Below are 27,181 nucleotides of genomic sequence, written 5' to 3' on the forward strand. Positions count from 1 at the left end.
AAATGGAAAATTCCGTATTTTCCATAAATTTCGGCGTTATTGCACAGACAATTCCGTAAACCCTATAACAGATATTTCCGTAGATTTACCTGACTTTTTCTTTACCATTTACGGACAGTTCCATCAAACCTAAAATGGAATATTTCGTATTATTTAAGTACTCAATCCATACCATTTACGGACACTTCAGTCATCCTAAAATGTTTAATTCTGTACCATTCTCTATACCGTTTACCATCAATAAAGCACAAATGTAGAATCACAGCAATTATTTATTTCCTTTAACAGCTGCCAGTGCTTTAAAGTGATTTCACTTTTTGTGGTGAATGATTTGCAATATTTACACTACAACCATTAAAACATTCAGAACATCACCTTCACATTCAGAGAAATTTTACATACATAAACCAGCTGTTTTCTCAAAGAAGTACAGCCATGTCCTTTAACAGGGAGATGCCAAATCTAGCAACTTTTTAGCATCCACAGGCTGACAGGCATTAATAACAAATTGATTTGTTAAAGACAATGACAAAATAAGACAATAAAACTGCCAGCATTGCTGTTGCTGTCTCACCTGTCAGTGCAAAATGAGGAGCCCCCTCCAGGAGGATGCAGAAACCTACACCTCCAACTCCACATATCACACCGACAGGCAGAGCTCTGCAACCAGTGGCTGACCTTTCTACAAAAAACAAATAGAACATTAGAAGTATTACATTATACAACTTTTCTATAAAACATCAGTGCAGCAATAACAACCATGACCTTAGAAGGATGACTGTGCAACATGCCATAAAGAGATTTTTAAAACTCTTAAAACAACTTAAAACTAAAAAAAAATTAAAACGTACACCTCCAACTCCACAATGACAGGAAAAGCTTAACTGGAATGACAAATATCGCCCACCTTCCCTCCCCCTTAACATGGGGGATTTGAAACTGCAGCATGTGTGTTGTGGGCATCTAGTTAAAACATCTGAACTCACCTAATACTGTAAAAATCTGTATTTCTACTCCCAAGCCCCATGTTTTTGGATTTGCCTTTGTGTGTGTGTGTGTGTGTGTGTGTGTGTGTGTGTGTGTGTGTGTGTGTGTGTGTGTGTGTGTGTGTGCATTCAGTCCAAAAAGGTATTTTCTGAGCTCTGAGAACAGCTCAAATGGCCCATTCAGATTCCTTCTGCTTGCATTCAGATTCCTTCAGCTGAGAAACCAGCTTGCACACCTGTGGAGGAATGAAGTGCCGTTTCTTCCCCTTCTTCTCTGCCTTGGAGCCTCGCTCAGGATTGACCCCAAAGAAAACTCTGAGGGAAAAAAAAAACAATAGTGATATGCAGACAAAGTTTGCACATGTAGTGTGGCTTGACAGGAGTGGAGCAGTTCAATAAAATCCTACATTTGTTTTCTTCAATATGCCCCTATGTGTGAACCTCTCTATCATTCTAGTTGACCATCTGTCTAGAACCCAATGTTGTTGTGGTGCTGGTGCCAGTGGCTAAGCTCTCTTCCTTTGTCTTTTCAAGACACATGCATTCACACTGTGCATATACAGAAATGTTTGCAAGGGTGAGAAGTCTGCTTATCACCAACACATGACAGCATGCATCCTCAATGTGTATGCAGGGATATTATAAATGCACAGAACACAGAAGGGGATAGAAAACACAGTTGACATTGTCCTATCAAAAGGTGTAACAGCACATTTGAACACGGACTGTCCTGGGGGTTATTCAAACATGGAGTGGAGAAACTGTGACATTCAGTGCACGTTACACATCAGTACAAGTATTAACATTTGGGCATGAATCCACTATGTAGTATTTTTTAAATTAATATGTTTAGTCTTTCCTTCGGGGGGGGGGGGGGGGGTCCCTGGAACAACATATTTTGAGTTTGGGGTCTGCAGCCAAATAAATTTCAGTTTGTGTGTCTCTGACATGAAAAGGTTTGACCACCACTGACATAACCTGGTCTCAGGTGCTAATGGTTTTAAAGAGATAGCTCAAACGAATTTTGTGTCAACAAACCATTCTGAGAAAAATATGTTTTTGCTCCATTTCCCAACTGGAATCATGTTATGTTTGTTTTGTTATTGATTGACTTAGGACACTATTTAAAGCAAAAAGCATGTTACCTGCCCTTTAAAAAGATATGACACATTTATTCCAACAATAGTCTTCAACAGGGAGCTACAAAATCTCTGAACAAATCCATATTCAGGGGGATCATAAGCCAATAACAGCTGATCTAAAAGCTCACAGCATGTGACGACACATTTTGAGCTTGTACATCTCAGACAAACGGGTTTAGTGTAGATTGACAAAAAGCAGGTCAGGTGCAGAAAGGCACGGCAAAGTCACATTTACAAAGTATTTCCAAACAATGAGTGCTTACCTTTGCATGAATTCGAGAGTAAAAGCCATCTCCGGTGGGTATTGGACGTTCCAGACATAAAACATGGAGAAGACGTAGCTCAAGGCCACAATGGGAGAGGTGATGTGGTCATTGACAAGTAACCCATCAACAGCAATCTTGAATTGCTGGTCACCTTAAACACAGATAAAAACCATGTACCATTTACAAAAAAAAAAAAAATCCTATATTTTAAGGCAAGCAAAACATTTCTTTAATAAATATGACACAACAACAGCTTATAACAACAGCTAACAACAGCTTGCTGGGATACAAAAAAAGATTTAACTACAAACCTCTGATTAGGATGCATGGGGTCACTGGGAGTTCGACTTCAGGATCTGCAGAGATCTGTTTTGGTGACAGACATGATACATGAATTAATGTTTCCAGTACACACAAACCTGCTGGCAACTTGACTATCTGCTAGTGTCTTCATCAGACAGAGGTAGCCATTATGCAAAAACATTAATGTAAATAGTTTATAGAGAATATCAGCAGCACAATTAGGGGAATCTATACTTCCTACTGTGGTTGGTTACTTGGTTCACCACTGGATGCAAATAATTATCTTGCACACAGTTTAAAATCTACAACATCTACCTCTTTTTTGTGGAAGAGTTTATAAGAGTCTTCCTTGAAGTATTTTGAAATGCCACAGATGAGCTGTATTGGACCTTCGCCCATCTTCATCCCTTTGGAGTCAAGGAAGTCATTGATCCCCTTTTCTTTTTTGGAAAGTTCCTGTTCAAGGTTCAAGGTGTTAATTTTGTACAAGTACATAAGACTAACACTCATTTTCGTTTGGAGCTATGGAGAGAATTTTGAAAAAAATAAAAATAAAAATGAATTATTTCATTTTCATTTGCAACCTGTTCTGTTTTGATCTCAAATGTCCTGCTTTTTTGGTTGTCACTTCCTGATTTTTGGTCTCAAATCTATTCCATTTGATTGTTCATCCAAGTTATTCTATTTGATTGGTTGCCAGTTTATCTTTTTTGGTCTCAACTCTCTTTTTGGTTGCAAATCTTTTTCTGATTGATTAATAAAGACAAAATTCTCTCCATATGGAGCAGCACAGCACAATCATAATAATAACAATAACAACACACCTGTGCCAGCTTGTTTTGTACAGAGAAGCCAAGGAGTTTAGATGCATGATCAAACAGGTGAGGAACTTCAAACAGGAACGGCCACTCGTCCTTTACAACGACAATAGTGGTATCATCATCGTTGAGGATTTCACGCTGAATGGGATATGTTTCAGTCATCAATTTTCGAACAGATGACTCCTAAAGATATGAGGCAGTTAGACAAACAGTCGAACAGTTAGTCAAACTAACCAATTAAAATAATAAAACAGGGTATCAATTTCAATTGACTATGGGCATAGTGATCTACAGACGATCTACAATTTCACAATGTGTCCTAAATTGTACTTGGACCCAGACCTTATCGCATTACTCCTGCTATATACTATTGCTGTGTGAATGGTTGTATGTCTAGATGGTGGACTGTAGGAACCGAATTGCCCTTCGAGGATTAATAAAGCTTTCTGTATCTGTAATGGATGATTGCAGACCCACCTGAAGATCCTGGGTTTGAAAGGCACGTTTCAACTCATCTCGTTTAGACAGCAGGTCTTCTCTACACACGGCCCCCTCAATGATTGGATCCCACGCCACACATCCATACAGATCTGAATTCCTGGGCCTTTTCTTTGTTGAATTTTCACCCCCTGCTTGCCTCTTCAGTGAGCTTTGTGGCCTCTTCATATTTTCAATTCTGTGTTCCAGCTGACGAAAGAGAGTTTCAGAACCATCTTTTGCAAAAGGTTTGTTTCCAAACGGCTCTGTCAGCTTGAAGGAGGCAGGATATTGTCCTACAATCATACTGGCGAGTTCCCTCAGCTTTTGTCTACCAGGTCTTCCTGGGTGTTTATGGAGGTAATCTTCAGCGACGATCCGAACCATCTCTCGTCTGTCTTTCCCCATTATGTACTTTTTTTCACGCAACTCATCCATGACTTTTGAGGGAAATTTGTGCCATGGTACTGAATATGCGTCTTGGGATGGGGAGTCGGCTGTCTCAGGTGGTGTTGAGGGCAGCTGAAACCTCTGTGGTTCAGGTGTTGATGAGGGGCCAGGCCGGGTGAACTGCGGTGGAGTTTGTGAATCTATGGATGACATGACAAACATCTCCATAAATTAAACACATCACAATTGTTGCAAATCAATTAATACATTGGTCCTCAATGTCCAGTTTGGGTCAACCAGGAATACAAATGGACCTAATTATGAAAACCAATTATAGAGTAATTATTGCCATGTACAGCTGATGGCAACTTTTATTTTGCATTTTTGGAATAAACCTTTGTAGTTTCAGAAAACTTGCATTAAAACAGAGGGGCAAAAACTCACCTGCTTCCAATGCTTTGACAGCTCTGACGAATCTTTTGCACTGAATGAATGGCAGAGTGTCTTTAATGTCCTCCGGGTCCACAAGGCTCAGGTCATCTACAGAGAGAACTCCTAATTCCTCCAGTTTAGCCGTGAGTGTATCCATCTGATCGCTACTGAGCGATGGCATTGCTTTCTTGACATAGTTTTTCACAAGTTCCATGTTGGTGTGTGTTTAAGAGGAATGAGCCACCGAGTACCTCTCTGGTAAGAATAAAGTGGATGATAATCAGCAAGTTTGTTCAAATCATGGCAACTGAACAGGTCAGAAGCATTTTCATCAAGTTCATAGAGTCCAAGATCAGGTATCCAGCTGGCAGTTTTCCCTCGAAGCAAAAGTAGGACAGTAGTTTCATTTTTTACAAAAATGCTTGCTATTTGTCCTAACTGCAGTAGTCCTTTTGCGTAGCTCAGTAAGACCAGCATTCAATTTGCATATGTAGTGCCTTTAACCTGCACACTCTCTGTGACAACTGAGTTACTTGAGTTCAAATCAAATTCTCCAACCACTGTCTTTATGTTCTGGTCATAGAGCTCTGGATAGAACCGTGTTGAGTCTGAGACATGAACCTGGGAACGAAACAAGGTACCACAAGACTGATAAGCCTGAAGCAACTGGTGCCGTTCAGCCAGAGACTTGGTTACATTTATGAAGTTCTTACTTGCCCTAATGCACCTTTTAAAATAAGAATGTAATGCCTTGTGCATAGGGCTCTGCTCGTATATACTATTCCCAAGAGATGTTACAGTCTCCCTTGGAACACCATACTGCCCCAGTTCACATGCTAGTGCATCCACAGTATATTCCTGTTGAATATCACTTATAGTTCTCATTTCATTTGCTATTTCTGTTATTGTGGAGGCTGGAACCAAATATTTTGCCTGTAAACCCAAGTAAAACTGAGCAAGACTCTCTGTGAAGTTGTCTTTCACTTGATCACTGCAGAAATTATCACTTTGTTCTGCATCAATGTTAAAACTTTCAGGTTCTTCAGGTTCTACATGTGATCCTTCACCTTGGAAAGACCGTTCTGTTAGTTCACATATATGAACTGGGGCTATCTTGGTAACATCCCACCCTTTATGGTATCTGGAAATATGCGTTAGGGATGACTTTACATTGAATGTCTTAGAACATCCATCAAAGGGACACGTTACAGTCAAACCCTCATCTATGTGACCACTCAAATGACACTTTAAAGTTTTAAGATCATCATATTCACTGCTGCAAAAATTAAACAAGCACCTTAACTGTACAGACACATTACGGTTCCATGTTTGTGTGCTCCTTCTGTCTACATGAGCTCGTGACATATGCACAGCAAGGCTACTGTATGTGTTAAACTTCCTTCTGCAATCCCTATGGCCACATAAAAAAGATACATTATTATTATTTCTGTGTGTTCGGCAGTGTTTCAAGTAATCAGTCGAAGACCGAGCGTTAAAGCCACAAATGTTACAAGTCAACATTTTTAAGAGATTGAATTTGCCAATTGAAGGATAGCCAGAATCAGAACAGAATCAATATGAAAACAATAAATTTATATCAGCACAGTGAAGCATATTCACTTTTCAGGTACCTTCAAATAAGTAATCTGCGTTGGGCTGCATGGGCCACTCTCTTTGGGCTGCAATGTTTTCTGCAATGAAATCTGATTCTACTTAACTATCACCCCTTCTAATTATTACCATGTTCAGTTGCATGCTAACGTAACACAGTGAGCTATAACAATACACACATGTGGCTAATTTACACACACACAAGCGCGCGCATCCAACTTATGGGCTAACGTTAACTTTAGTTGGGCAAACCACGCTTCAAAATAACGCAAAACCCACACATTCAAATGTTACCATGAAACACACACGGCTACCAACTGACTATCGAGACCAAATTTCATGTAAGAGGGAGGGAAAAATGGTTTTTGACGTACTTACGAAGCGCAGGCGGCTAGCTAATGCTAACGCAGCTAGCAGCAAACGTCCACTCACATACACACCACTACCAACTGCCTATCGAGACCAATTTAATGTACGAGGGGGAACAAGGTGGCACTCCATTCTCATTCTCATTCCACACAACCAACCTGTTTCCAACTTTCCTTGTGACTTGCAGAAATTTAGGTAGGCACTGACCGCACTGAAAGTAATGGCGTCGGAATATTCTGGCTGGGGGAGAAAATTCTGCCTCGCGCAACAGCAAACTTTCCGTATTTCGCAAAACGGAGCGAATCCGTAGCAAATCCACGGTAAAGGGACCCCTAAATTTACGGATTTTTTTAACAGTGTATAACATGGCCATCGTAAACGGTAAGTAAAACAAAACCTATTATTGGATTTTTAAAAAGTGTTATGTTAACATATTATAGGATATTCAAACTATTTTTTTTCCTAAAACAAAAGCTTAATTTTTAGGAGTTCGGGAGAACGGCCCAGGACCCTTTTCTTCAGAAACGGGCGCTTTTACAGCTGGAACTAGTTCTCTAACAGGCACAAGGTGTGTACAGCATTACTGGATTTTTAAACGTATGTATGTTTTAAACTAGCGATTGTTTTAAATTATGTAATAACGTTTTTGTTTGATTAGTTCCAGGGTTAACAAACTGAGCAGGAAAACATTCAGACCCCGCGACCACAGAGCCCTACCTTACATCAGGTGTGTATACAACGCGATGTATAGTTGTGTATTTTTTTTTTTTAAAGGGGTTTAAACAATTACAAATGTTCTAAACTGACCGTTTTACACATACAGAACCACGCCAGAGAACCGTGTGTGTGGAGGAGCAGGACCATCCCGAATAACGCACACTACAAGGTAAGCATAGGCATATATAAATTAGATAAAAAGAGAGAGAGGGAGACACGCTTATTCAGTTTGAAATGGGTACATGTATAAAATGTTTTAACACATGTCTATCTATCTTCACAGACTGCAGAACAGCACCCCTCCTCATAATGATCAGGACACCGTACGATTCCAGACGTTTTTGGAATGTTTAAGCAGTATCGACCTCCCAGAACAACAAAAACCTGGAGCTTTGTGCAACAGTGGAGAGTCAGAACCGATCTTCATCAGCGAACCTGCAACACCTCCGAGTGAGTGGCTACATCGCGATTTCTCTGATGTTTTTGAGTACAGTATATCAGATTTTGATCTAGTTCATATACCCACCACCCCAGAATGTGTCAGAAATAGCGTTGATTCACACATAGATTTCGAAGAAGGCGGCATAACAGACTCTCAAATATCAGCGGCGTATGATGCTTACATAAAGCTTCCAGACGCTCAGCCTGCTGAACAAAGTCATATAGCCTCAATAGCTGATAAATTATGTTTGATTGAAGCTAGACTCAATCAATACCACCAAGAAGCACAGGTACAAAGGCAACAGTTTACCAAACTCATAAAAAAAGTGTGTAGTACATTAGACAACATCTGCAGCAAAATTTCAAGTCCCTGACTTTTAAAATCCAGACCATGGACCCTCCAAATAAATTATTTAAACATAATAACGGAACCTCCACTCCTGTTAGATGTTTTGACTTAGAGACTTTTATGCAGTGGGCTGAAGAAACAGATAAAAAATTAGACGATATTATAGCTAGACTTAATAGGGTGCCTGCATCAGCCTCATCCGATACACATCCTTGTCAGACTGTTCCTACGTCTGCTATTGCTGATGGGGCTATTGTTGCTAATAATAGTGATAGTACAGCAGGTGTTGCTCGGGCCGTTGCTGTTACTGATGCTAACCATATAGCTTGTGCTGCTGGTGATTTTGCGTCTGATGCACAATCTAGCCGGGTCACCTCTGCTGCAGCTACTGCAGTTGTTATTGAGCCCGTTGTGCAGTCTGGATCCGGCAGCCGCTCTCAGTCACACATTAGAGAGATACCTAATTTTAATGCTCGCGAATTGCGTGAACGCCTTGATTTTAGGGGTATAAGTCTCGATCATCCAGAACAAGTGCCTGCGCGAGTGCTTAGCCAATGTGATAGACAGAGCTGTGGCGGGATCCCAACAGGGCAGTGTTCTAAACGTGGTCCTGCGTGGCCCCTCGCTGGCTTCAGATGTTCAGGCTGTTTTAAACGCTGATGATCGGTATGATCCGGAGCTGTTTCTCGATCAAATTGCACAAGTTATGCAGAGTAATGATGAATCTATCGGTGATGATGAATTAGAGTTTATTGTCACGGTAGCTCAGAACAGTAGTGGCGGGTCTCGCTTAAGACTGGCGCACATACCTTATGATGAGATTCTCTCAAAGAAAGGCAGACATTTATACACACCAAACAACACAAACAACAATTTGTGCTTCTCCCTATGCATAGCACATTCATTAAACTCATCATCCTCTGAGCATGAAAAACTTGCTACAGCTAAACAGATGCATGCTGAAGTAGGTCTATGCGACACACAGCAAGTATCATTCTCTGATGTCGGTAAATTTGAGAAGCACTTCAACATTAAGATTGTAATCTATTACCACACAGAAGGGCGTAAACGCCTGGAATGTTTTTACACACATGAAGAGCCAAACCCTAACACGTTGATGATGTATCTCCATAATCAACATTACCACCTGATTTTAAACCCGACCGCTTTTTTGGGGGGGTCCTATGTGTGTAATTTCTGTTACAGTATATATAATACACCATTACAGCACAGCTGTAAACATAGATGTAACACATGTTACACACTCTGTCAACATCACAGGGGACCCACAGTGAAATGCAGCGACTGTAACCGCATCTGCAAATCACAACACTGTTACCAACAACACAAATTACCTGAATTAAAACACAACATGATCCCCTGTGATAATATGAAACATTGCATGCACTGTGGGACCACATATAGAGAATCCAAGAAATTGCCACACAAATGTGCGCAGCCTGGATGCGAGCACTGCCGCGAACCTAAATTAGCAGGAGACTCCGACCATCAGTGTTTCATACAGCCTGTTGAAAAACAGAAGCCTAGCGATAAATACATTTCATATGATTTTGAGACGCGGTACCACAACGGTAAACACGAGGCTAACTTTGTGTGTGCGTCTGATCTGAAGGGCAATAAGTTCACATTTAATACATTAAAGTGTGTGGAGGCGTTTGTGCAGCATTACAGACGCCCAAGGTTTTGTGGGTACACTTTCATAGCACATAATGCATCTGGCTTTGATAACTACATACTCCTCGAGTACTTTGTCAGACAGAGCATAACACCTAGTGTCATAATGAGCGGCAGCCGTGTGATTTTAATGCATGACAGGGACGATGACCAGCGGTGGATTGATTCGTTCAGCTTTTTGCCCATGGGCCTTGCCAAAATACCCTCTGCTTTAGGTTTTCAAGACCTGCAGAAGGGCCATTTCCCACACAGGTTTAATACGAGGGATAATGAGCGTTATGTGGGCCCGTACCCAGACCCCTCCTTCTACGGCTATGAGCACATGTCTGAAAGCGATAAGGTGCGATTCACGGAATGGTACCAGGTTGCCTCACAGAATCCCTTTGATTTTCAGGCTGAACTCAGGCGTTACTGTGTTAACGATGTTGATGTCCTGCGTAAAGCATGCATCATTTATCGTGACACGCTACTGGGTTGTACTCAAGTTGATCCATTCATGTATACCACCCTGGCTGCATTTAGTATGGGTGTGTATAAAACGCTGTTTCTGCCTAGAGACGCGCTCGCTCTCACGTATGAAGGGGCATACGTTGAGCAGAACAAGACGTTTTCTAACGTCTCTATTGAATGGCTTCAATATGTGTCCCACACCACCAACAAAGTGGTAAAACATGCTCTCAGAGGAGGCGAACAGAGGGTTGGACCGTATTTTGTGGACGGTTTTGACCCCACAAGTAATACAGCTTATGAATTTGCAGGATGTTTTCACCACGGTTGTGTTAAATGCTACCCCGAGAGTGAAGTTAATCCTGTCAGCAAAGCATGGACTGCTGCATCGCATGTTTTGTGACAAAGTTGATGCACTGAGATCACAACACAGTGTGAGCGTAATAGTGATGTGGGAGTGTGAATGGGCTGCCTTGAAGCAGACAGACCCTGCAGTTGTGGCTTTCATGCATACGTACAGAAAGCCAGAACGCCTGAATCCCCGAGACACCCTTTTTGGCGGTCGCACAAATGCTCTAAAGCTGTACCACAAGACTGCTTGTGATGAAAAAATATTTTACTACGACTTCACCAGTCTCTATCCCACAGTGCAGTCTAAAAAAGACTATCCTGTAGGACACCCTCAAGTCATTTACACCAACTTTGACAAGCTAGAAAATTATTTCGGCTTTGTTAAATGCACAGTGCTCCCACCTAAGGGTCTTTTTCACCCCGTCCTACCCTACAGATGCCATGGAAAACTGATGTTTCCACTCTGCAGCATGTGTGCTGAAGACCAGAGCCAGCATACTGCATGCGGGCACAGTGACAGTGAGCGGGTGTTGAAAGGCACATGGGTCTCATTTGAGCTTGAAAAAGCTGTTGAGAAGGGATACAGGGTTCTTGCTGTTGACGAGGTGTGGCATTTCCCCAATAAGACCGACACATTGTTTAAAGACTATGTGAAAGCCTTCCTAAAACTCAAACAGGAGGCCTCGGGGTATCCTGAACATGTGAACACACCTGACGAACAGCAGAAGTACATAGACGAGTATTATGAGAAGGAGGGAATAATGCTAGACCCATCCAAGATTTGTGTAAATAAAGCTGTTCGTAACTGTAACAAGCTGTTGTTAAACTAGTTATGGGGTCGTTTCAGCATGAGGTCAAACATGGCATCATCTGAGCTCATTACAGACCCTTCCAGGTTTAGTCAGCTAATGTTTAGCGACCAGTACGACGTGCGTCAGTTTTGTTTCATCTCTGACGACGTCGCAATGGTGCAGTGGCGCCACGCTGATGGTAGAGCTTCCCGTGTGAAGGACGTTAATGTCTTTGTCGGGGCCATGACCACTGCACACGCCAGACTCATGCTGTATGATTTGCTAGACAACTTGCAGCAGCGCGTGCTGTATTGTGACACGGACAGTGTCATTTTCACGGCACGCCCTGGCGAGTGGATGCCTCCTCTAGGTCCGTTTCTGGGGGATCTCACAAGTGAATTAGATTGTGGAGAGGATGGTGTGGAGGATTACATAGCGGAATTTGTTTCCGGTGGGCCAAAATGTTACGCGTATCACACAGCGCTGGGCAAGACCCAGGTGAAATGTGAAGCCGTAACACTGAATGCATTAAACTCGAAAGTTGTCACCCACGAATCCTTAAAAGGTTTAGTCCGCAAGTTTGTAGCCAATCAGACATCAGACGCACACCTAGTTGCCGTGTCTGATAGCATCAGACGCGATAAAAAGAAGCTTCATTTGAAGAATGAAACCATTGTGAAAAAAGTTAAAGTTGTTTACAATAAGCGCCGTGTGCTCCCAGACTTCACAACCCTTCCTTATGGATTTTAAATTAGAACAGCGGTTTGACGCCCGGTTGCAGCATCCGTTCAGCATGGTGGTCAGCGGTCCCAGTAACTGTGGCAAGACTTTTTTTGTTAAAAACATAATTGAAAACTCTTCCAGGATTATATCATGCAGCATTGATAACATTGTGTATATATACTCATGCTGGCAGACACTATATGACCAGCTTCTTAAGATAAGAAACATAAACTTTGTTAACGGTATACCCGAATCTCTGGCTGATGACACCCTTCTGCCTGCAGAAAAGAACAATTTGTTAATTATAGACGATGTAATGAACGATGCAGCTAACAATTTAGAAGTACAAAATGTGTTCACAAAGTATGTGCATCATAGAGGAATTTGAGTTGTATATATCTAGTTCAGAATTTGTTTATTCAGGGAAAATCCAGTAGAACCATTTCCTTGAACACTAACTAATACTGTTTAAAAATCCAAGAGATAAATATCAGGTTATGCTTTTAGCCAGCAAATGTTTCCGGGTAATACTAAATATTTTATAGAAGCGTTTAATGATGCCACATCCACAACATACGGGTATCTTTTAATAGACTATAAAGCTAAGACCCCGGACTATTCAAGACTCAGAACAAATTTACTGTCAGACCGTCCGGTTGTTTACATTCCAAAACAAAAATCAGCAAAGAGGTGAGAGGATGTCATCACGCATGCGGAGGAATCTGTCTCTGTTGGAGATGATATACAGGGCTCCTCCTACTCTACGCAGAGTTATTATTAGTAATTCAAACTTAGATTTTATCAATGCATTGTGTGAGATAGCCTTTAATGTATTGCATGGTAACATTCCACTGACCAATCAGCAGTACAAACAGCTAAAAAAGAAAAAAACAATAATCAGACTGATTGCAGACAAAAAAATAAAATCTTTGAAAAAGAGAAAGACAATCAACCAATCTGGAGGGTTTTTACTGCCGTTATTAGGGGCTGCAATCCCTTTCATAACCAGTCTGATAGCAAACAGGTGAAAATGGAACATGTGCAAAAGATGTTTTTGGTACCCCAACACCAGTTGGACTTAATAAAGCAACAGCAGCAGCAGCAGCAAACAGGCACCATCAGACAACAGTCTCAGAACGAGTTGGACAAGGAGATGTTACAAGTGTTACAAGATTCTGACATAGATGTGTATGAGAAGGCTAAAAAATACAGCGATATTCTCCAAAGATACCTCACCCTTGTGAGACAAGGTGCCCGTGAAAAGAATGTATTGTCTTTATCATTACCTGAACAATTTAACAGGGATGTGCAACCCCAGTCGGCGGACACATTGCCTGTTCATGGTGATGCCGGGGTGAGGGATCTTGTTGCGGAGAATGTTTTAACACACATACCTAAAAGGAGTAGGAGGAATGCAGAACTTATTCTATCAGCGGTGAGCCGTTCGCCACACTTGATCTCTTACAATGACAAAGGCGAAATTGTTGTTGATAAACACACCATCCCTGGTTCACACATTTATGATCTAATTAAAGCCGTCACAACCACACACACACCTTCTGAGGGTTTGAGACCTATCGGCTGGACAGAGTTTTTAAAAGCTTTCTCAGATTTAAACATACCGTTATCAGCCATATCTAACACAGGCATACGTAAGACCGTCGCCTTGTATAAAACCGATCACACACTGTCTGAAGACCGTGGTTTGTTAAAACACACACCAAAAAAGAACACCCCCGGTGGACCGCTGCGACATAGTACACTAAAAAAAATAAAGAATAAAAAAAACAAATTAAAGGGGGGTCCTGTAGAGTGGTTGGATTTTTGAATTCAGGTTTTTTTTTCTTATTGCAGAAATTGTTTTTCTGCTAAAAATATTTGCTGTTTGGTGTTTTTCAACTGTTATGTTTTTTTTCACTTATTGCTGCTAAATTGTTTTGTTTTATTTTCTTTTATTACTGTTAAATATTTTATGTCTTTTATTACTGGTTAATGTTTGATTTCTTTTATGTTTAAACAAAGTATGTTATGAATCTATATATATATATACGAGATTTGATAATAAATACCATTGACTCGATTAAATCATGCTCTCATGTTGTTTTTATTATTATTCTCATTAGTACATATCAGTATCCACATTGCACACACACATAATCACTGCATACAGCAACAGGTTGTATGTTGTTGACAAATCGACACACCATAGCATCATTACAAATTAAATCAGACCCATACATGTTAAGCAGGCGGGCATAAGATACACCATTTTGCATATGATATAAAAAAAATACACAATGTTGACCGCATGTGATGGAGAAGTCGTTCTGCACTTGTTTTCCTGAATATAAAACAGTGGAGCAGTTTTTTAGAAGAAACATCTTTATTGCTGGGGGAAAACTGTCTAACGAGTGACCAAAACTATCAAAAAAATAACCGCGTCTGTCTCTCGAAATATAAACAGCAAGCCAATGTTCCCCTGGCATCGTAGAAGGGTGTGTGTTTACAATACACATAGCAGGGAGTCTTTGAAGCCGTTCAGTGGTTAGCTGATCATAGGCTAACACGCCTAGGAAATGTGTGTTTTTATTGATAATGCTGCCGACCGCGGCTGATAGTTCTATAGTGTTCATGACCGTTTTTGTCTCAATAGTAGTCCAAGAGCACTTGTCTCATGTTAGATATTTCAATGACTGAATCAAATACAGAATAACACAAGAGGTTCACTGTACGGGGTAGTGGATTTCTGAAACGGGTTTCCAATCTCACGTTCCCAGTTTTAATTAACGACACATTCCCTGAATGTCCTTCGTCAGCTTCCAGATTGAAACAGAATAAAGTGTAGCCGTTACCAAAGTCGTCACGTGTTATGGCCAACGATCTGTCCTTTAAATGTCTTCCTGTGGTTTGTATCAGCTGGTAAAATTCTCTGATATAGTGTTTTCTCTGGAATGGTTTAGCAGGATAAGCCTGACTATCAGCATATAAAGACATAAATTCTATATCGCAGTTTTCAAAATGAAATGGATTACGCTGGTAGGAGCCTGTGTATGCTTCATTGTCTATGAATGCAATGATGACAAATTTAGGTATCCTACCCATAAATAAATTGTCATTTGTTGATATTCTAGCCCCTGCAGGTATGGAGAAGGTCTTTAAAGATACTCTGTCTACCGTGTATTTTGCGTTTGCATGGTGCAATGCCTTGCTGTGTGCAAGTCTGACGCTAGGTGATACACTAACTTTCTTGACAAAGAGACTGGCTGAGACAATTTTAACTCTGTATGCATTGGCATCCGCTGTCATGAGAGCAAATTCGTCTTTAGAGCGCACAAATTTCAGCGACAGGTCGATTCCATTAAGTAACAGTTTTTCTTGAAAAAACAGGTCTGCATGTACTGGTGCAATCAATTCAACAATACTACTATTTGCTGTGTAGCCACCTCTGGTCATCAGACCCTGGTTCTCTCCTTCTATAGATGTGTCATTCATGTGTGATGCTGTATCCTTACAGAATAACCCGGTGCTGAACTGTGTGTCTAAAGTGTCCTTATTATAATTGATAAGACATTCTATCACACCTCTGTATGGATATGTATTGGATGATTGACTAATGAGCCGGTCTCCCAAATTAATATCGACTTGACTAAATATGCTGCATCCAGGATAATTAATAAATCCTACATTAGCGTCCCTAGCCAGGTTTGAGCCATCAGCGTTTGTGATTCTCACCCGTGTGTAGATATATGAGTCATTTAGATCCAGGTAATCTTCACCCGACGATGAGATGTAAAACTCGATCGGCCCTCCATCAGTGATTGCAGATACAGGTGGGATTTCAATAAATGTACTTTTCTCAATGCTAGTCTGTGTGTACGGGACAGTAAAAAGATCGAGCTCTGTTTTTACACATTCTCCAGAATGACTGTGTAACAGTGCCATTTAGAATATGTCAAGCGCTGCAGTTTTTGAACGACTGGTTCTGGGTCTCTTCACTCTGCGTGACGGTGTCCGTTTGGTGGCTCTCCTGCTAGGTTTTGTGGTTTTACGCTTTTTAGACAACGGCTGCCCTGGGGGTGGGGTCTTAGATGGTTTGGGCGTATACACATACAAGCCGTTACCGTCCTGCTTAGTGGTTGAGGGTCTGGTTATGTTGGTTATGACATCAGACACTATGCCCGATGCGGCTGTTTTTAGGTGTGGTTTGACTATGCTGACTCCTTTTTTAAACAGCGGTACTGCAAATCTAAACAAGCTACGGAACAACCCACCCAGACCTGTCCCATATTGTGTACTGGTCCCAACATACCCTCCGAGCTCTCCACCAGCCTATGATAAGTAGTATTTTACATATTTTGAGTCATCAGAGTTGTAGACGGCCATCCTTTTTTTTCAAAGATGCTGTGTTATCGGTCGGAAGTGTAACTTGACAAACACTTTGCCGTATAAAAAGGGTATGTGTTGATTTCGATCGTCTTTCAAATCAATTTCTATGTCGTCGATTAATGTCTTTGACACAGGTGTGTAGTGTGGGCTGTCAAATTGTAGAATAGGCAACCGGCGGTCATCGTCTGTAATATTTATAGCTCTTAATAGCCTCGCGTGGGCGTCACCCACAAGCTGGTAATCAACGATATCTGAATAAATAAAGATGTTATATTTTCCCCCGTATATGTCTGCGGGGTGCGGGGCATATGTGTTTTTATAATGAAGTGCAAACGGTTCTCCTGTTTTGAATCCTAGGATTTCCGCCAGTCTCCCTCTAAATGTGAGAATAGTCCCCCTAGGCCCCATAACACAGGCATGGTTACTAACGGCGTTGTACTGCATTTTAATGTCTCCAGTGGCTTGGTGCTGTTGACATTTAAAATTAAATTCTTTTATTATCTGTTCCACAGATGCATAATGGCCCACAGACAGTTCGATCATGGTTACGGCTATGGTTCCGTCTTTGACGGGGTCATGAACACTTCCGAATCTGATTGTGGAAAAGTCCGCCATATGCGTGGGTACTGTATCTCTATAACAGCGACCTCATATGGCTGATCCAAAACAGCCATATGAGGTAAAGCCATGAAGTAAACCTGCCCCCTAGCAGGGGCAGGTTTACTTCATGGAGTGTGTCGTCATAGTAACTCACTCAGAATTAATCTAAACTCGCTTTGTGAAACCGAAAACCCAGAGTTTTCGTTAACTCAGGGTATACTTACTCAGAGTTTGCACTAAACCGGCTTCCTGAAACAGGGCCCAGGTCGTCTGTTGTTTCACACCATGTTTCCAGGTCGCATGTATTCATGTCCAGGTTTGTTCATGTCAGGGTTCTTCATGTTGTGTTTTAGTTCACCCAGTTTAGGTTAAAGTTTAGTTTTGCATCAGTTTGCCTTGCCCCTTTCTTTGTACCCTTCTATCAGCCTTATTGAACTGCTGGAGTGATGATGTCCTATGACATCATCACTCCATAAGCCAATGAGATTATCACATGACAGTTTTGAATGGGGATATTTCTTTTGAACTGTTTTCAATTTAACGTAATATTTAAGTGTTTCTTAGTTTTAGACTAGCTGGTTAGTCTATTTCAACGTTTTAAACCATGTCCCAGGGTTTTTACTTCACCATTGATGGGGTTTTAACAAGCAAATAAAAGACAGAGCTTAACTCTGTAAAGATTAGATGAAAAATACTCAAAGGATAAATTCAATTGGTTTATTATTTTCTTACATAAGTTGAAAAAAGTAAAACAAGTAACTACAGAAACAACAAAAGAAAAGTTAAACAAGCAAATAAGTAAATGAAGGGGGGAAAGGAGGAGGGGAGGAAACCCCAACAACCCCCTCTGAGCAAGCACGAGGCGACAGTGGGGAGGAAAAACTGCCTTTTAACGGGCAGAAACCTCCAGCAGAACCAGGCTCAGGAGGGGACAGTCAACTGCTGGGACTGGTTGGGGGGGGAGGGTGAAAAACGAAAAAAGATGAAGAAGGTGGAGAATATGTGTTAGGGGGGACAGGTGAGGTGCAAGGTAAGCTGGATCACAGGTGGAGGAGGACGAGGCTAAATCATCTGAATAAGCGGCAGAACCAGCCTTTTTTCTTCTTTTTCAGGTATTTTTCCATGAGCTCTTTCTCCAGGATAAGGGTTCTCAGCTGATCGTTTGTTTCTGCATTCTGCTGCTCGAGTTGCTGGCATCTTTGCTTCATTTCTTTTAACGTTGCTTGTTTTTTTCTAAGCTTTTCTTGCTTTTTGTTGTGCATCTCTTCTAACAGCTCATTTTTTCTCTGGATTTCTTGACTCGTACGCTGCAGGTCTTCATGCATTTTCTCTTGTTGTTGCTTTTGTGCCTGCATTTCAATTATTTGGCTCTTCAAGTCACTGGACTTCAACAACATCTCCTTAATGACCGCTGAGTGTTTCCTCTTCATTCCATCAATCCTACACTGCATCTCTGAACATCGTTTTTCCAGTATTTCCTTTTCTCTTTCCAGTTCAGGTGTTTCACAAAGTTCTAGCAATTCTAGATTCCTTCTCTCAAAGTCCTGGATAATACGTTGTTCTTCTTCCTGTTGCTTTCTTTCTTCAAGAAGCTCTTTATTTTTGCGCTTTATTTGACCAAACCTGACTATCAGATTGTTGTACAATTTCCGTGTGGCTTTGAGTTTGTCCTTCATTTGTATTTCCTTTTCTCTTTTCAGTTGAAGTGTTTCCTCATATTCTTTATTATAAAATTCTTGCAATTCTAGATGCCTTCTCTCAAAGTCCTGGATAATACGTTTTTCTTCTTCCTGTTGCTTTTTCTCTTCAAGAAGCTCTTTATTTTTGCGCTTTGTTTCACCACACTTGACTTTCAGATTGTTGTACAATTTCTGCATGGCTTTGAGTTCGTCCTGCATTTGTATTTCCTGTTCAGTCTTCTGTTGGTGGATTTTTTCAATTGTTTTCTCCGCTTCATTGAGCTTTCCTCGAAGCACCTGATTCTGTTTCTCAATGTTTTGGAGATCCCACTGTATCTCCTCAATATTAGCTTTCTTTCGTTGAAGCTGGGCAGATGTTTCTTTTAATTCAGCACTCTGTGTTCCTGATGAAAGAAAACGAGAAAAAATCTTCTCTCGTCCTTCATCAAACTTCACTCCCGAGCCCTCGTTGATCATTTTTATATCAGGCTGGCGTTGCTGTTTTTCTTCCAGGTCTTTATTTCGTGCTTCCAGTTGTCTGCACTTTTCCTCTAGTTGAAGCTTCTCTTCTTCAATTTGTTTAATTTTGTAATGTAGGTCAGATTTTTCCTTCTGACTTTCCTGTAATGCTCTTAGGACTGATAAGACACCAGCCGTGGTAATTTCTCCTGGAGAGATTGGCCGCACAATTTCTCCTGGAGAGATTGGCCGGCCAGAACACAAAGGACAGGGAGCATAATCTTTTTGTCTTTGTTGGCCTTTTCGTGGAGGCATGTTGGAGCCCGTGCACAGTGACTCTGAAAAGGCTTAGAAATATTTCCAAATGTATCTCTGGTCGAACGTTTGAAGGCTGTGAACAAACTGATTAATTGCTGCTTCTGACCCCTATTTATAGACTTCAGATCAAAGGCAACAAAGTCCTTGTGACATCATCACTCCGTAAGCCAATCAGATTGTCACATGACATTTTAGAATGGGGATGTTTTGTTTTAAATTGTTTTCAAATGTAACTTTAGTGTTTCTTAGTTTAAGACCAGTTGGGCTAACACCCCCCCCCCCCCCCCCATTTAGTTGATTCACATATTAATTGCCACAAACATGTCAATAATAAATTTTATGATAAATGTTTTTTCATTATCCTACTTTTATAAAAGGAAACATTATTTAAAGCAGCGGTCCCCAACCTTTTCTGCGCCACGGACCGGTTTATGCCCGACAATATTTTCACAGACCGGCCTTTAACCTGCAACCAAATCTGCAGCTCCATACAGCAATGTTACGACTTGGATTATATCTTATAACTCATAACTCTTATGTTAGCTCCCTCAGTAGCATACTGTCTGAAATATTCCACGGCTGCAATAATTCTTCAAGTGTTATTTTTTTCTTTGTATTCTAATTTCACCGAAGTTTACTAAACTCAACAAACTTAATATTACGTACCGGGACATTTATTCTCTCCTCATTTTCTTTCGCCGAAAATTGTTTTCTGACAAACCATCCTACTTTGGCAAAACGTCCTACCGTAAGTAGTTTATGCACATTTCTGCTGTCACAGAGTAATTCCAGCACCAATTTAAGTAGGTATGACGGTTTGCCACCTAACTTTGCCCATCAGAGTATACTTGTAGCTGTTATTAACAAAAGTAGGACGATTTGCCACTAAATTTTAGCCGTTTAAGTATGCTTGTAGGTGACATTCACAAAGGTAGGATGGTTTGGCACTGAATTTCGTGTTGTGCGCATGCGCAGAAACAACGGGTAGGATGGTTTGCCAGGTAGGATGGATTCCCAGAACACCGTCTTTCGTGCTTGGCTCTCCTACCTTTGCTAAGGTGATGCTCATAGTGCAGAAGCCGATGCTGCATTCACTTACACTCGGATATCTGAGCTTCACTGTGAAAACCGGAAGGTCGCCGGTTTGATCCCTGGGCTCTCTGTCCTGGTCGTTGTGTCCTTGGGCAAGACACTTTACCCTACCGCCTACTGGTGTTGGCCACAGGGGCCGATGGTGCGATATGGCAGCCTGGCTTCTGTCAGTCTGCCCCAGGGCAGCTGTGGCTACAACTCTAGCTGCCTCCCCCAGTGTGTGAATGTGAGAGTGAATGAATAGTGGCATTGTAAAGTGCTTTGGGTGCCTTGAAAAGCGCTATATAAATCCAATCCATTATTATCATCATTAACATGATCGTACATTTGATATTTGATTGAATTTTATTGTTTTAGCTTCGGGGTGGCACCTGGGGTGGCCAGTCTGGTTGGGGGGATGGCCTGTGCCCCCCCAGGCCACCCCGCTGGACACGCCACTGTATAGGAGTACGAGGAAGTGAAACCGCTGCTCACATGATCTCTCAGATCAGTCAGCTCTTTCCTGATGGGTCTATTGTCTCACTCACTAGTTAAGTCTTACTGAGTGTTACCAGCCAGGATCGAAGCCTGCATGTGGCTGGGCTCTCTCCTCCTGCTCTTGGGCATTTCTTCTGTTTGTTAAAGGTTTGTGGTGGTTGTTCTCACCAATCCTGCACATATTAAACAGCGTACATAACATGCTAACCCAATAAAAAGAGGTTATGAAAAAGGAAGTGGAATCTCTTGTTAGACGCTGTAGCTCATGGAGTTCTCCATGTCACTGCACATAAAAGCTGATCAAAGTCTAGGATGCTACAGACCTGAGCAACGGGAACGCTGTAACGCTTCCTGGCGCATCTCCTTTACCGCTCATCGACGACTGCATTGATGACATTGGACCTGCCGCATGTATCAGTAAATTTGACGTGTTGAAAGGATGATTAAAGTTCCTTTAACCACGAGAGCGTCAGAAATTTCTGCTCTTGTGACTCCAGGTTTCTCCAGCGCACCATCATGCCTGCTTCAGCTACATCTCAGAGGCTTGTAAACAAAGAATCAGCTAATGTGCAGAATATATCCTGATGACATCACTGAGGATCTCTCGCCGCCTCCTCTCTGCTGATGACCAGCAGCCACTGAGGTTGAGACTTCGGGTAAGTGAGGATGCAGTTCATAGGGCTTCATTTCCAGCTGCTCTGAAAGTCCTGCTGGGGGAGAGCTAACAGGGCCACAGTCTACAGGAGCCTGGCTGCCTACAGTGCTCTGCGTGGTGTGGGGTCGAGCTGCAATTCACCGACTCCGGTCTGAGGAGTAACTAAACACACAGAGCAGGGAAGCAGCTAGACTGTGCTGGTGTTTCAGCTATAATGCTGTGGCCATTTTTGCTTACTTCTTATGAATCATAATTTAGAACAGTAAGAACTTTTAGATTTGCTATTTAAATCTGTAATCTTGCTTTTGGAAAAGCCTCCCATTAATTGATGGATTAACGGATGGGGTGCGATGGAAACGACCGAGGGTTTAAGATTGAACACTTGGGAACAAATTAATTTAACTTTCATGTCCAAGTTGCAAAAATGATTGGGTTGACTTTAGGTTTAAATTTTAGCACGAAACAAACCTTTTTTTTATTTATTTATTTTTTTAAGAATCAAGCTGGAAGTGCGTTCTGGGACGAACCACCTGTTTCCACCCACGGCCTTTATTGGACTATTTTTTTTGTTTTGGGCTTATAAGGCCGTGACAGATAAGCTAGTACATCTAAAAAGCTCAGTGTGTGAAGAAAACTGAAGGCGATTCATCAGAACGTTTGGTCCACTGCTGTATTCTGTGCTAAGCCCAGGCTTTCTGCCTTCCTCCACCTAATCGTCCTCAGCATTCCCCACCTGCCATGTGGTGGGGGCAGAGCCGAGCAGGGGTGGGGGGCTGTCGGAGCTCTTCACATTTACGTCTGTTGAATAAAAGGTGAAGTGTGAGCAGACTTGAAAAGAGAATCATTCGTCTTTTCTGCTCTGAGACTTCCTCATTAAATCTGAAATGTGTGTGTTGTTGCTGTTCTGGCTTTTTCAGTGTGTTTTGTTTGAATGAGGAAGTCGTCGCTAAAATGAATCCTGCACAGTGTTCAATAAACAGCTGAAGATGCTTCTTTATTCAGTCCTCTATTTTTTCAACTTGAGCTGTGAGAGATGTGATTTTGTTCTCAGGACATTTAAGAGGTAATTCAGTGAATGCTCAGAGGCCGGCACAATACAGCAATCGAATTTACTGGGTTACAGTTTCAGACACTCTAGTTTTATTCTTCTAATCAAAATATTGGCTTTCATTATTGAATTTTTCTTGTGAGTGTGCAGTCAGTTGAGGGGAGGTATTGCACTTCTTGTTGGCCTCGCAAACACACACTGGCTGCAGTTCAGCAGGAGGCACTGTGAGCTGCTTCTCAGTGAATAATGTGAATGACATAAACAACGTTCATGCTGCTTGGTGGGGTTTAGGGCAGGATGTCCTCCCCGACTATCCAGAAACCAGGAGCGCCCAATTTGGAACAGGACATCTAGAACCCAGTTCTAAATTTACCCCCCAACACTTTAACAGGTGTAACTCTGATGTGTCGATTGTGTTGCTTAATGATTAATTTGTGCTGGAGAATAAAGTAAATACTCTTCACAGTTTAAAAGACAACGCCACTCTGGGAATTTCACCCAGAGAATACTGGAAGTAACACTAATCACCAAGAAGGCAGTTAGGTTTGTTATACTCAGTACAGAGACGAGGTTCAATGGTAAAACAAGTTGACAATTTATTAATAATTATTTAAAACACCGTATAAAAGCACAATCATAAATATCCATGTACAGATATGCTTAAAAAGGTATTCAGAGCTGAGGCTTACCAGTGGAGGGGCAGGGATGCCACGCACAAACTCAAAAAGAAAACACACCAAGACACAAGTGCAACACAAAATCACACACTCACACTAATAAACTAAACAAGGCAGGTGTGTACACTCAAAGGATCCCACCACCCTCATCTCCTCCACGTCGGCACTCCGCATCTGAAAAAAAGAATAAAGAAAATTTTAATATATTACAACAAAACTAATGTAGCGCTGGAGAATAACCCAACTGCAGGACCACACTGGTGATCTGCAGCAAGAAAAAGGGCCTCCCACCAGTGGCGTAACAAAAATCCAAACTAAAAAACAACATACAATACAATCGGGTTCAAACTTTAAAATCTGGAGCAAACGGAATCGCCGCATTGCTCCAACTTGCCGTCTGCCCGACTATAAGTTAATCATCCGGTCAATTAATATGTACGCCAGCTGACTCCCATAACTGGCATGCATATGGCCGCTGTCCACGCCGACGTCCACTTTGAAAAGCTGGCAGCAGCAGGAAAAGAAACCTCGCAACGGGAACAGACGGTCAAAGCAAAGCAGCAGCACTTCAGTTAGCGTGGCGTTGCCTAAAACTAAGGCCCACACTTCCTGCAAAGCATAATAATTACTATAAAAGAACAACAAAAGGCAGAGATCGTAACAAAATTGAATTACGTACTGAGTAAAGCGCGTCATGAAACATGAGCAGAGTGGCTCATAGGAGGCTTCCACAGCTATGACCTAAAAACAATATCTGTTTACCACCAAGTAAGATAATGTACGCACTACAATGAGTACACACCTACCAGCCGCGACGGAGGCTTCAGAATGATCTCTGCAACGCCAAAGGGAAGTCAGGTGACCAAAAAGGAGATCACAGGTAAGCGATCCAGGAATGCTCAAATGGCCACTATTTATACTAATGCGCCAGGCTGAAAGTGGGTTGAACCGAGAAATAACATTCATCCTGGAGGAGAGAGTCACTTTGTTTGGGGAACCTGGAACTTGATTATTGATTATCGATGCCTGCCAACCAATCAATTCTCCACCATCACCATTCCTGGAAGATCGCTCAGTCCTCTGTGGACGAGTAGGAGGGTTTAATGTTTCTCAGTGTATGAAATCTTTAGCATCAGTGATACATCTACATTCCTGATGCAGCTTTATTCCTCGAGTATTTTTTTTTCCTGTATCTGATCCTAAACACGGACACCCACGCTGTACTTGCAGACCTCATCAACTTTGTAGGTAGACTAAGCTTGTTTGAGTTCATTTTCTAATATTTAAATACTTAAATCCTTTAACAGAGTCTACAGCTGAGAGAATACAAACTAAAACTGTTGGCTGCAGAGGTTTTAGAATAATCTGGAAGTGCCACGTTTTCACTCTTCCAGCACGTATGAGTCTCTGCTGGGTTTATTAGAGCAGCTTGTTACGCCGTACCTCACCAAGGCTACGTTCACACTGCAGGCGAAAGGGCATCAAATCCGATCTGGGTCACTTTCGTATGTGGTGCTGAATCCCATACATATCCGATGTTTTAGAAAGCGACTGCTGTTTGAACGGTCAGGTCGCATTAAATCTGTCTTTTACGTCACCGACACAAGACAGACGCCAATTATCAGCTCCGGAGAAGACATCACGAACGCTTCCTGTCCAACCAGTGTAGATGTCAGTGAAGACAGCGTTGGAGAAACGTGAACATTTTCTTTGTTCTGTATAATCTGCAGATTCTGACAGAAATCTGCAGCTATCCTTTGAAGCAGCGCTCCTCTAAAACAGCAATAAGGATCATTATTAGGTTATTTACATTATTATGTAAATAACAAAATAACTTAAAGCAAAAATTGGGAAACGTCAAGTCCGAAGTCTTTATATTAAGGTCATCAGTCAAACAATACTGTACTCTGGGTCTAAACAGAGCGCGTTGTGTGTGACGTCTTCTTTTGCGCATGTGGCGCTTTGAGCGTTCACACTAGAGCGCGTTTGCTGTCGCATTTTATTTGTAGTGTGAACGAGCAGACAAAAACATCGGATTTGATCAAAAAATCAGAGGTCAAATGTAAGCAAAGCAACGCTAAGTGACGTAGAAATCACAGCACATATGGGTCGGCAACACATCGCTGGACTGTATGAGACGGTACTAAAAGTATGACCAATTATATGACTCAAGGAGGAAAAGGCCAGCTACTTCCAGTTTATGTAAGATGAAACCATTCATGTGGTGCTGCCTGTCATCTCGTTACTAAATATACAGATGACATCTTTGACCATTAACTTTGTCTCATCAGCTCTTACATGAAGTATCTTTGAGTGAATTCTGCTAAACGAATATTCTGTTTTCTCACTTGGAACCAAACGTGGCAGCAACAATCAGGTGCACATGAAAGGACTCGTCTATGATGAGCTAGGCTGAGGAATCGGTGTGCCAGAGATAAGACGGCTGTTACAGATGAATGGAGGGCATATGAGTCACTTCAGACTGTAATAAATCACACCGCGTGTTAGCAGTGGAGCTGAAACCAGAATCTGAAAAATGTGCTCCTGTCCACGGCCACCTGATGCTTCTTGTGCCTTTAATGAGTTTGGAAGGAAGGCTGACAGCGAGCTCAGAGCTCACTCACAGGATTGGCTTAAAATGCTGAGAAAACTGCAGAAAGAAAGAATGGATTATAAAATCATTATTTAATATCTGAAGCTGAAAGGCGAGCCCATCGAACCCGGAGTCTCAGGAAGACTTTGCTGCTCCCATTTCTGTCGTCTCCCCTTCAGCTTCTTCAGTTCTGAACTGAAGAAGCTTCTCGGATGAGAGGTGAAACGTCTTCAAGCAACTTAGACTTCTTCCTTAGAGTCGACACTCACGTACAACAGCTTTGCCACCTCTCAGCACTCCTCTCTTACCTCGTCCTTTGTGGAGGAATGAGGAAGAGCAGGAAAGTATTCAAAGTCTCCTCGTCCTCTTTCCTCAGAGGAAACAGCAAACACCTCCTGGCAGTTTCACTCAGCACTGCAGCTGAACTTTCCCAGTCACCTGCCGACTCTTCCCTACCACTCAGCTCCTTCCTGAACTCTGTGCAGCATTAATCCTTCTTCTGCTTCCTCTTCTGGATTTCCAAATGCATCCTTTAGACCAGGGTTCTCAAACTCCAGTCCTCGAGGGCGGCTGTCCTGCAACACACCTCAATAAAATGAGTAGATCATTAGCAAGACTATCGAACTTGACTGCATGCCGAGGTGGCAACCTGTAACCCTACTCAAGTAAATGAAAGTGAAGTATGTCTTTGGACAAATGTACTTTTATTGCACCGTGTTCATTCACTCATGAGCTGCTGTAACATGAATTAAATGGCTGAATCACCACGCATGCAGTCACGTTCTATACTCTTGCTAATGACCTGCTAATTTTATTCAGGTGTGTTGCAGCAGGAACACATGGAAAAGTTGCAGGACACCGGCCCTCGAGGCCTGGAGTTGGACAC

General features: G+C 41.8%; 1 protein-coding gene and 1 long non-coding RNA gene across 7 annotated transcripts; one reads left to right on the top strand and one right to left on the bottom strand.

Moving 5' to 3' along the window:
* Positions 1 to 254: 254 nt before the first annotated feature.
* LOC113025040 (uncharacterized) lies at positions 255 to 7,098 on the bottom strand. 6 transcript variants are annotated; one of them, XM_080303339.1, is made up of 8 exons: positions 6,956 to 7,098; positions 4,830 to 5,072; positions 3,996 to 4,585; positions 3,522 to 3,701; positions 3,013 to 3,153; positions 2,706 to 2,760; positions 2,392 to 2,545; positions 255 to 1,301 (listed from the first exon to the last, which is right to left on the bottom strand). In XM_080303339.1, the coding sequence occupies exons 2-8, from the start codon at positions 5,029 to 5,031 to the stop codon at positions 1,154 to 1,156; spliced, it is 1,470 nt and encodes a 489-aa protein (XP_080159465.1). In that variant the 5' UTR covers positions 5,032 to 5,072; positions 6,956 to 7,098; the 3' UTR covers positions 255 to 1,153. The 6 variants fall into 6 exon arrangements, with proteins under 6 accessions (XP_080159465.1, XP_080159464.1, XP_026028195.2 ...); XM_080303338.1 differs by having other exon boundaries at positions 4,830 to 5,438; positions 6,956 to 7,095; XM_026172410.2 differs by lacking the exons at positions 4,830 to 5,072; positions 6,956 to 7,098 and adding an exon at positions 6,449 to 6,558.
* Positions 7,099 to 7,256: 158 nt separating this feature from the next.
* On the top strand, positions 7,257 to 9,177 carry LOC113025041 (uncharacterized). The gene is made up of 3 exons (XR_013909897.1): positions 7,257 to 7,524; positions 7,621 to 7,683; positions 7,798 to 9,177. It is a non-coding gene; the product is annotated as an uncharacterized LOC113025041 (long non-coding RNA).
* The last annotated feature ends 18,004 nt before the right edge of the window (positions 9,178 to 27,181 follow it).

The sequence above is a fragment of the Astatotilapia calliptera genome, chromosome 7 (genome assembly GCF_964374335.1).
Source record: "Astatotilapia calliptera chromosome 7, fAstCal68.1, whole genome shotgun sequence".
Classification (NCBI taxonomy): Eukaryota; Metazoa; Chordata; class Actinopteri; order Cichliformes; family Cichlidae; genus Astatotilapia; species Astatotilapia calliptera.